We start from the raw sequence: 11709 nt of genomic DNA on the forward strand, positions 1-11709 counted from the left end.
AGGGTGATTAGATATATCAAGAATGCTCCAGGCCTTGGCTTGTTTATGTCTTCAACTACATCTCATCAATTATTTGCCTATTGTGACTCAGACTGGGCTGCCTGTCCCCAATCTAGAAAATCAGTCACAGGCTATATGATCAAGTTTGGATCTTCCTTGATTTCATGGAAGTCAAAGAAGCAAGAAACAATCTCAAGGAGCTCAGCTGAAGCTGAATTTAGGAGCATGGCATCTACAGTGGCAGAACAGGCCTGCTCAAGGAACTAGGAGTTTCAATTGTACAACCTATTGATTTGCATTGGTCTGAAGAATGTATTCTTGGCATCCAGCTTGAGGGGGAGTATTGAGGCTAGTGACATGGCAGTTAGTTAGGATGTTATAACTAACTTATAATTAGTTAGTGCTAGCTAGTCATGATAGTAAGTAGAGCAGTAATTAATTGGTTAGAAACTACTGTATAAATAGACGTGTACATCATTGTTGTAGATACAATTTCAGTGCAATACAAAGCTTTCCTCTTCTTCTCTAAACTGATTTCTCTAAAAGCTTCTTCACTGTTCCAGCTCTAAATCCATGGAGTAATCCATGGTAGCTGAAGTTTACATATTCTTGTAGGAGTTATAGCAGTTTTAATTTTTAAATAAAACAACCCAGGTTCGAGTTTCTCAATTACCCATCGATAAAATATCAACATATTTACGTACCAAGTCTAATAAAGCAGCTCATATATACCAAACTGTATTGCTAACAAGAAAAAATGAACGTTCTGACAATTCAATATTATAGACATACATTTATACACTAATGTTTTCAGATCAACAATAAAATGCAGCTAATAGCAGAAAGTTGACATAGACTCTAACAAAATAAAGACTCCTATTGTAGCTAAAGAAAAATATCACCTTTAAAAGAAAAAAGTTTTGGAGACAATTAAACACTGATTCCAACTACAAGTATATATGTAAGTGTTGATAATCACATCTGCTCCCCAATTGTCCTTGTATATTTCCAGAAAAGATGCAGAAAAGTACATGAAACGACATGAATATTCACAATTTTAATCAAAGTACAATTCCTAAGTTCGTCAGTTTGAGCAAAATGAGGTTTTTACACTCATAGGAGAAGACCTGTGAATCAACTTGGAGTCGTGTCCCCTTCTCGTATAGTTTTTCACAGTACAGCAGTGCCCAAAAACATATACAACAGAAAAGATAACAAAGATGTTGGCATCAAGCTTCAAACTTAAAGCAAAATTCTGAAGCTATTCGAGATTTTCACCAAATGATGACCACCATATCACCCTTCTGCCTTAATAAAATGTGTAGAAAGTAGTTTCGTTACTCCAATTCCCCTGTGGGTTTCAACATGAAACAGTTCTTTCAACTTCTCATCACTTATTATTTGCCTCTCGTCAGATGGATCCTTCAAGGTAAAGAAAGGAAACTAGTCAGACCATTAGATAAAGCAAAAAGCTGAAATTGGGACTGCAACTTTTGTCACTCAACCAAACATTAGCTTTCTCAATGATACTCAAAAGGAAATGTTAAATGCTTATTGGCACACACAATGAATTCCTAGTGTTCTTTCTTCGTATATAAGAAATTTGCATCATGTTTTACATGCTCATCTAAACTTCTTTCTAGATGCAAAGTTAAGTTTCTTTTTGTTTGATAAGTGACGCAAAGTTAAGTTTCCTAGTCACTGAATGGACTCTTGCTTCTCATAATATATACTACGACTCAAAGAAAATAAAACTTGTTTCAACAAATTAGCTAGCAGGATAAAATACTCCCCACTGTCTAAAAAATGTGCTTTTCTACACGAAGAAAGTCTTCTCATCTTACTCTTCAGTTAAATAAAGTTGGTGATAGAATAAACAAAATGGAATTCAGGCCATACACAAAGAATGTACCTAGGCCATTATGACGTGTTTAACAATCAATTCTCAAGCAACACTCTGAAATTAATTAATTGACGATGTTTTCTAATAAAAAATAGACCACTGGCAAGATAATGAGGGAAAGTACTTCGGGAGCGGACAAGTGAGCATGAGTTACATTGTTGTATCTAATTTTGCAAAATTCTATACTTATGTTTTAATTTATAACAGCGTCCAAGCCAACTTACACATCCCTCGACTATTTCATTAGGTACCTGCTACCTTCACCAGCACAAGTATAAAGTATCAGATAATTCTGCGAACCAAAACTTAGGTAGATCATAAGAAATAACATGTAGAAACTAGAAACCTTTTTAGGATCTACAAAATCAACGAGTCTTTTAAAGGGTTCCACTATACTAGGAGCTCTTTTCAAAGATTCTTCTTTAGAGTTATTCTTGTTAGACTCAACAACATGCTTTCTCTTGTCTGGAATCAGAATCATCTTCATCTGATTCATTTTCTTTAGAGTTGTCACTTGTCTTCTTCCAAACTCAGCTAATCACTTCACTTGCCTTTGCTCTTGGCAGTAGGCAAAATCTTCATCAGAATTGTAGTACGCATTTTTATTTTTCTCATCTTCAAAGAATTTACGATTCTCCCCTAGACCTTCCGGACAAGTGGCTATGAAACCAAATGTTAGAAAATTCAGAAAGTGGGAGCACTCTCAAATTCTCTTGAAGATGAGCAGAAAATGATTCTTCTTTACTTCATTCAACTTGATTACATAAATGGTTAAACAATGTAGGTATGTAAACGTTTTCTTTAACATGTACCTAGTCTAATACTTTTGTCATACTACAAAACCATGCATGCATCCTTAAATAATTTTCTAACATATGAACTAAGAAATTATAAATATCATACAAACCAAAAAGTTTTTTCTTCTTCCAACACATGGTTCAATTTTCTAGCATAATCCCCAAAAGCTAGCTCTTGGGGTTGAGCTGGCCTAAGGTCCATTTCTAGGGGTGTCAAAATCAGCCCATACAATCATAACCCGCCCAACCGGTTTATGTTTGGACAGATAAATAATTCGCTTAATTTATTAACTTGGCACATTTTGACCTGCTTAGTTCAGCCCAAATTGACCCATGAGAAATTGTCTAAATATTTTTAAAAAGACCATATTTTTATATGGTACATAGTCATATATAGGGAAAAAAGTTTTATCAGGTACTCTAGCAAATTATAAGAAAACATTAAATTTAAAACTTGGTAAGAATTGGGAAGCTTGGGTTATGACCCGGTTTTTAGCTCATTTCAACCCAACCCACTTTAGCCCAAATAATATTTAAGCAGGTCAAAGACCCGCCCATTTATGACATTCTCCAATTCAACCCAACCAACCCATTTGACACCCTTATCCATTTCATAACATAGTATCAAGCTAGACCCATCCTAGATATTGGGTTACCTAATTTTGGCCCCTATGTTATGCTATTGTGTTCCAAATGTTAAGTCATGGACCCTAAGGGGGGAGAGCTGATGGTATGGGTAGTAGTCACTAGTTTCTTTATATGATTTTGGACAGTCTATTTTCTATAGAATTTTTTTACGGAAAGTTGAATTCATTAAAAAAATGCAGGGTAAGTTGCTTACAATAGACCCTTGAGGTCCGGCCATTCCCTAGACCCGCATAGAGTGAGCTTTAGAGCACCAGGGTGTCCTTTTTACTTTTTGAATTCATTAACATAGTTTTCTTCCATAACTACTTGGAACGACTTAGTCCTTCCTAAAATCAGACCTTAGAGGTAATAACAGTAGACACCTGACTGGCTTCATGTGTTTAGAAGATACCAGTAAGCATTACAAGAAAACTATTTTGTGTAGCAAATGAAAGCATTGAACACCTGTCTAAAACAAGCAACATTCAAGTATGTATCTGTTACCAGCAACATTTAATGTGACTAAAGGCAAAAGAAATGAGCACCTACCACAGGTCATAGCGAGAATGACCTAGCTAAAGCAATCTTTAAAGTGAGAAGTAAAGGATTGTAATATCTCCAAAAGGGAAAGGCATAAGCTGAGGTTAATCCAGTGCAGAGATAAATTAGAACAGATACCACAAATTAATCTCTACCTGTAAGCCATTTTGCTTAATGTATTCCCAAATTCTTTTAACAACATTGGGTCGAGACAATTCACTCTCTCCAGTACCAAGGAAATTAATCAAGGCATTAGAAAGCCGGAGTGGAGCATGCATACCAGAGTTCTTCTGCTTTTCCTCTTTCTTTGGCTCATCTGAATCTAATCAAATAAAGGTGAGATCAAATACACTGTTAACAAATTGCGCACAGCATATGGATAAGAATAGAAGTATAAAACTATGAATGAATCTAAATTTGTTAGCAACAAAAACAATGTAGGGAGAGATAACAACCCTTTACTATTTTTAAAGGTACATCATGGAGCAGAACTGAATGAAGTAGCAGGAATGAATGCTAAAATGAACATCTAAGAGATTAAAACAAGTCTTTTGGCATAAGGACAGTGGGCAAAAGCAACTTCTGCAGCTGGGAGCAAAACTTAAAAACATTGACAGAATAGTAGTTGAAGCTAAGTTATTACCTTCATCCTCCTCTTGCTTCCGCCGCTTTTTGTTTGCTGTAGAATTTACTGAACCAGAATTTGTTATTGTAGAAACTGAATCACAAGTCACAGAGAGGTGAAAAGTAAAAATTAGAAATGCAAGACTTCAAGCATGTCAAGAATTAATCATTCAACAGGATTTTAGTTTCCAAACCCTAAACTAACAAGATGCAACATCAGCTATATTACATACATCAGATTAATATTTCCTCAAATAGTATTATTGAGTTACATGCTTACCACAAGTTGGATTTAAAACAAAACAGCTTACATGAGGAAACATCTATCATTCTTCATCCCAGATTACACTCCTGAAATTACTGTTTCCCCACATATAATTATTGACTACAAGCTAGCCTTGGACTGCAACTTAATTGCACAGAATGATAAATTAAGACCAAACAGTTACAAAGAAATAAGGTGGCCAGTGGCCACAATATGACACGAAAACTAGTAGAGCATGTGTACTTTTCAGAAACTAGTATAAGACCATTTTGGTTTAGACAGTTAAGGAGTACAGTTACATGGCAGAACATAATAAGTCAGCAACATACAAACACAAATCTAAGATTGCAGCCTCTCCAGAAACTATGTAATTAATCTGAGAAGAACTGCAGCAAGACTTAATGAGAACTAAGCGTAAGTCTGTAACAGCTTATTTAAAAAGCAGCTCTGTGAAAGCGATTAATGTACAAAATTTTCTAAGTGGGAAGAATCAAGTGTCGTAGTAGAGTTTTACAGAAAGTATCAGCAAACCAAGAAAATAGAGAAGGAAAAAGAAAGAACAAAGAGAAGCGTCCAATACCACCATCAGAATCCAAAGGCCAGATATGCTTTGTCAGGGCCTTGTTCATTTCGAACATGCCTATGGTATGCACACCAAAAAGCTCGCGCAATGTGTCATCACAGTTTATAATCCGCTTATCTGATGGATTTTTCAAATCATTTTCATTTATATAGTGCCACATCCTCTTCACCACCTTCATAGAACATTTGTTAGGGTTTATTTAGTTCATGCATGTTAATATCCATGGCAACTATCAATGGAGACTTTAAACAATTAGAAGAGAGAGAGACAGAAGCATGCAGGATTGTCATACCTCTGTCCTTGCCAGTTCAGCTACCCCAGTAATTTTCTGAAGTTGCGGAGAAAGGCTGCATAGTTTGGTAAATCCACCAGCTTTCCTTTTACCAGTTTCATTCTTCTTCACAGGCCTAATAGGATTGAATGTACCATTAGCTCAACTAGTATAGACTAGACTAAATATAGAGTTCCTTTTAAGAGGCAAATAAGTAAAATAAATTTTCGCATACACAATCATGTAGATTTCATATTTTCTCTCCCAATCAGCAGTCAGCATGATCAGATTAATAACTAATCAAATATAATGATACTTATTGTTTGCCGCGAACATTAAATTTTGAAATTTCTGGGTCAACAGGTTTGATAGAGACTGGTCAGCTATCAGAATCTGTAATGATGGATCTGTGCATAAACAAAAGAGCGATAAACGCTTAGCATCACTAATCAGCAAATATCACCTCAACTTTTTGTTATTATGGTAGGGACTTTTTACGAGAAACTTTGTATTATTAATTTAAACAACATCTAAACTTAAAAGAACCTAGTAATGCAGATCCAGACATGAGTAAAGATGTCACACAACCACCAGAATTAAACTACAGACATGATTCATTCGCCAGCAGTATAGCAGTGACTTCTCCCAGAGAGAAAATGAGAGCACTCTCTCAGCAAAACTAACTGAAGTTCTAGCAAGATAAATTCTCAGGTTATGAAAGGGACATATAATCTCTCAGGTCACAAAAGGAAGATTCTGGCCCTATAATCTCCTAAGCTTTCTGATTGGGACTACTCAAAAGAAATGAAAGTAAGACTTTCATCACTATTTTGTTCAGTGTCTACTTTAGATCAACCTAATTGGTCTGTAAAATGTCAACTTTAGGTCTATTTAACATTGATGCTCCTCTTCTTTTGCACTTCCCCTGAGGGGTTAATAGGGTACATAAAGGAAACAATGGTAAAAGTGAACATGATAGAGTATTTTTGATTTAACATTGCACTAGCTTTCTTAAGTATTCCTTTTTCCTTTCCTATTTCTTCAAGCCGATCAACCACTAAGAGATTTACCCTTCTGTTCTCTTTTTAATTTTTTGGTTGCATCTGCTTTCACTCTTCATACGAGTAATTAACCCTAGTACAACCAGGTAATTTCTCGATTTCACTCACACTACAGAGAGGTTCTTTGTTTTAACAAATGCAGAGGTCGGCTATAGTTTGCGTAACTTCTTAAAGAGATTTTTATGCTGATTTCTGGAAATATATCGGTTGCACTTGCAGTCATGAGAAAGAATGAGAACAAGAGTAGCTAATGCCTTCCACAAAAAAGAGGATGAACAAGTAATAGTCTCCCAAGCTAATGCATCCAGAAATACTACATTTACTTTTTATCATTTTCTTTAAGAATAAATAGTACTAACAATATGCCATGGCCCACAACCAATCACTATTATCTTACATAGCTACAAAGGCAACATGCATTTTTACAACTCTAATAGTAAATGAGGGTCAAAGTTCAGGCTTCCAATTGAGCAGTGAGTAAAATCAATGAGTTGAAAGAGAAAGCCAATATATCAACAATTTTTATTTTTTTTTATGACAAGGGAAACCCGCAGCCGCTACCCTTTGGGTGCGCACAAGGTAAAACCCTCGCTCCTATGCAATAGCTCTCAAACCACATAGGAGAGGTAACCAGCACTAGGCAAGCCCGGTATGACGAGCTCGACCCAGTGCTTTCGTTGGCAAGGAGTTTCGAACTTGAGACCTCCAACGTGGAAGTTCCAAGCCCAAACCACTAGGCCACCCCGAAGGTTCAATATATCAACAATTGGAGGTCAAACGTTTTGTGAAGATGAAGGTTCTAGAATGTAATGCCAGCTGTCAGTCACAACAATGTCAAGATATTAGTTAGCAGTTAGTTAGTTAAAACTGTCAGTAATCTGTTAGAGGTGAGTGGAGTGAATTGATTGTGATCTGTATATATATACTAATGCATGCAATGTAAATGATATGAGAGAATGAAATAACAAGGCATCCAATTCATTTTTTGCTTTCAATTCCTTTTCTCTCTTAATTCTCCATAGCTACAGCTTCTGTTGAACAAGACTGTAAGCTTTCTTAACACGTTTACACCTCTTCAAGCAAATCAAAACGCAATCTGGATACAGAACTAATATAATTGGTAAATGGAAAAGAAAGTGACAGAAACATAAGGATGAAAAATTGACAGAGATTGTAAAACAACAAAAACATTTTTTAAACAAAGCAGGCAGTAGCAGAAAGACGCGAGATTTCTACTTTCTAATCTCTCTCCCTCTCCCCTCCCCTACTACCCACCTTCCAACCAACCTGAGTCTTTTCATCTTTTCTATAACTCATAGAAATCTTTTTTGGCTACTCTTTAATTTCAATTTTCAAGTGACATATTTAAGACCACAAGATTAAAGAACATTTCGTACGTTCCACATATCTTAAATTTAACACGACAACATTCGAAAACCAGAAATGCAGAAAGGAAAATGGAAACAAGAACCCTTTAGATACTGCACTATAATCACTATATTCTTGCATGATTGTAATAATATCGTCTTAAAATAGAAGCAACAAAATCTATAATAATATTTGAAGAAGACATTTAAACATAGCTCAGAATTTGAATAGATATGAATGAACACATATTTAGACTCAACATGCAACAGAGAAATACATACTTTTTCTTAGAACTTCTTCGTTTTACTTTAGCAACAGCCTCAGATTCCTCTTCTTCTTCCTCCTCCGGGTCTTCTTCTTCTTCTTCCTCCTCCTCCGGGTCTTCTTCCTCTTCACTCACTTCCGATTTAACTTCCGCTGACGGTCCTTGATCGTTTTCTTCTTCCATTTCTTCCTCATTATTCTCATTTTCTTGGTTAACTTGATAGTGGCTTTCAAGGTAAAGATCAATTTGCTCTCGAATGAACACTTTTCTATCCGATAAATCGATATTGAAGTCCTTTTCGAGCTTTCGCCGGACGTCACTGTTGGTGGTGATGTTGAGGTCTGACGTGCTTAGAAACTCACGCAGCCGGTCGACGAGCTCGTTGTCCGATACCATTTCCTCTGGTTTGGGTAAAGTTAGAGAGAGAGAGAGAGAGAAAGAGAGGGGAAATAAAATGGCTATTTAGGGGCTGAGGTGGAGTAAAAGGGCAAAATTCCGTGGATTCTGTGGGGTAACCGTCTACACGTGGGTCTCGAGTAGCAACGAGAAGGGTATTTCTGGAACAATAATATGACTTTTGTGCACCTGAATAATGAAATTAAAATTGAAAATAATTGGTAAATCATTTTCGCTGCTCTAAATTGACAAATTAGTCCTCATGTGCTCGACAATTGGACTCGATAATTCACGTGCTCTAAAAGCGACTGAGCGTTGCCTTTTTTACATGGGAAAATTATGCACCATAACAAACATTTAGCTTATATTAGGTATTATAGTTATAATTTAAGTAAATTATAATTTGCGGTTACAGTTTTTCAATTCTTGTTATTCGTCTAGTTTGTATAATTCGTTTGATTTGTATAATTCACCTGATATTAATCCATAATTTATATAATTTGGTTCCTGATTGTATAAATCCAGAATTTGTAATATGTTTTCTTTACCTATTTGTATACGATTTATGAAAAACTCATACTAAGTTTATCATGTTTGTATATTGGCAAGCGAAATATACAAATAGAGTTCTGAAAATTGCTAAATATATAAATATAATTTTTATGTATATACTTATCCAATTTATTATTCACAAGCGAAATATATAAATACAAAAAAATACAAACTGCAATCTCCATAGCAAACGAAACTATACCTATAAAATATAATTATCAAACTATAACTATAAAACCTTATTAGGTTTGTTAATTCTGAATTTTTTCCTTTTTTTAAACTTTACCAAAATGTACAAGGAACTATGCCATAAGACAAATTTGGGCCTGCAAAATTGGACAGGGCTTTCCCGTCTCAAATCGAAATTGAGCCTCGATATTTATGTTCTTTTAAGTATTACATATTTCGTAAGTTACTTTTGTTACGTATTTCGTTTTAAAGTTATATTTGTTATGAAGGAAAATATTTTTTTAAAGTTATTTTCTTCATGAAGGAAAAGATTTTTTTTAAGAAAATAGTTAATTCCTTGAAATTAAGGAAAATGAGTGAAAGTATGGAAAACAAGTTCAGCAGATTATATTCCATATAGAATTTGTTTTTTCCATCCTCCAATATACCTTATCTTTCCCTAATCCCCTATCCTCCATTTACGAGTGGCAAAATCAAACTCAGTTTGTCCAATCCGTGCAACTCATTCAAGTTTGAGTGAGTTATTGACCCGTCCATTTAAGCTCAACTCATTTCAGTCAAATCCATTTCAACCCATTAAAATTGGATTGTTATGCGGCCCAATTTGAGTTATGAGAAATCGTGTCAAAATATTTTTCTTATTTAATATATGGAAAAATTACTTAAATACACAACACTTCTTTACCTATTCTCAATATTTCCCTACACTTTTACTAAAATACAAAAATCCCTTATTTTCCCCCAATTCAACTTAACCGAATACTTTATTAGTTTAAGTATCCACCTGTTATTAATTAAAGTATCCGCACTACTATATTATGCATCCGCCGTTAATTAAGTATCCGCGCTGCTAACAACTTAATAATTTAAGTATCCGCCCGTTATTAATTAAAGTATCCGCGCTGCTATATTATCCATCCGCTCGTTAATTAAGTATCCGTGTTGCTAACAACTTAATAATTTAAGTATCCGCCTGTTATTAATTAAAGTATCCGCGCTGCTATATTAAGTATCCACACTGATATATTATGTATCCGAAAAACACTAAAAAAAGGGATTTTTGGTAATTAATGAAAGAGTAGGGAAAGGAAGTAATTTCTTTCTTATACTATGTTATTTGCCTAATTTTTACATAATATATTAGTATATATACTCATAATATAGAAAAATAATAATCTTATTAGCTACTAAAAAATTATAAAGAACAAATAATACAATTAAAATTTAATAAGAATTGTGCATGTTGAGTTAAAACCCGCATTTCAGCTCATTTCAACGCAATCATTTCAGTCCAAGTAGCTTTTGAACAGATCAATAATCCGTTCATTTATTAACTCAACCAAAATTGATCTGCCCAAATTAAGCCCAAACACTCATTCGACACTTATACTTTCATTCTTACTTCCTTTAATATTTGTATATATTATATATAAATAAATATTTTTTACTAATATACTGAACATCAAAAAATAAATAAATACACTAATTTTTTTTTAAAAAATATTTTCCATAAAAATATTTTCTTTTATATCTGAGCACCATCTAAAGAAGGAAAACAAGTACAATTATCTTGAATAAATTAAGAAGAAATATATACTTCATTTGTAAATGGATCTTATAATGACAAGTTAACGCCTAGAACACGATTCACATTTCTTGCCATTTTCAAATGATTATTTTAGTATTTAAAGTAAGGTGACCATAGAGGAAATAAATTCAATTAGCTCCGTTTTTGTTTAATTAAAACTTAGTCATAATGCAGTTTGAATTATAACACAACTTGAGAAGATATCAAAAACACATTGATTTCTTCTATCTTTTTTCCAAAAAAAATTTGAAATGTTTGGTAAAGAAAAAAATATTTTCTTGAGCAACAATTCGAAGCTACAATTTTTTACTTCTTGAAAAGCAAAAATTTAATTCGCTCAACACAAAATATCCTTACCAAGAATTTATATTAATCTAACTCTCTCTCATTAATTTAACTGATAAATCTCTCAAATATAACTTCAACTCTTTTCTCATCTTCCATTTTCTGTTTAACTATATTTATATTAATTAAATAATAATAAATTTTAATTAAAGTCTTTTATCCATTATTTTTTTACTATTTAAATAATACTAATTTTATAGTGAATTTTAATATTGTTTCTTTTTCGTAAATTGACATTGAAATATATTTATATAGCAAGAAAAATTATATATAACTGGCACACTTTGTTTTTTCTTGCCTAAATATTCGTTTTTCTAATTCAGTAACGGTGGCCC

At 33.8% G+C, this 11709-nt stretch overlaps 1 protein-coding gene across 1 annotated transcript; it reads right to left on the bottom strand.

Annotated features, from left to right (window-relative positions):
- Positions 1-1193: 1193 nt before the first annotated feature.
- On the bottom strand, positions 1194-8700 carry LOC125840176 (upstream activation factor subunit spp27-like). Its single transcript, XM_049519138.1, has 6 exons — positions 8321-8700; positions 5632-5746; positions 5337-5511; positions 4511-4546; positions 4023-4189; positions 1194-1422 (listed from the first exon to the last, which is right to left on the bottom strand). Exons 1-6 carry the CDS (start codon positions 8698-8700, stop codon positions 1297-1299), a joined length of 999 nt encoding a protein of 332 aa, XP_049375095.1. The 3' UTR covers positions 1194-1296.
- Positions 8701-11709: the final 3009 nt, after the last annotated feature.

This window comes from Solanum verrucosum, unplaced genomic scaffold (assembly GCF_900185275.1).
Source record: "Solanum verrucosum unplaced genomic scaffold, falcon-dt-bn FXZP01000180.1, whole genome shotgun sequence".
Lineage (NCBI taxonomy): Eukaryota > Viridiplantae > Streptophyta > Magnoliopsida > Solanales > Solanaceae > Solanum > Solanum verrucosum.

Coding starts and splice junctions, on each gene's coding strand:
- LOC125840176 (XM_049519138.1), bottom strand. CDS start 8,700: ATGGTATCGGACAACGAGCTCGTCGACCGGCTGCGTGAGTTTCTAAGC. Junction 4,547..5,336: donor GCCTTTGGATTCTGATGGTG/GTATTGGACGCT, acceptor TAAATTCTACAG/CAAACAAAAAGCGGCGGAAG. Junction 1,423..4,022: donor TTAAGCAAAATGGCTTACAG/GTAGAGATTAAT, acceptor TTTACCTTGAAG/GATCCATCTGACGAGAGGCA.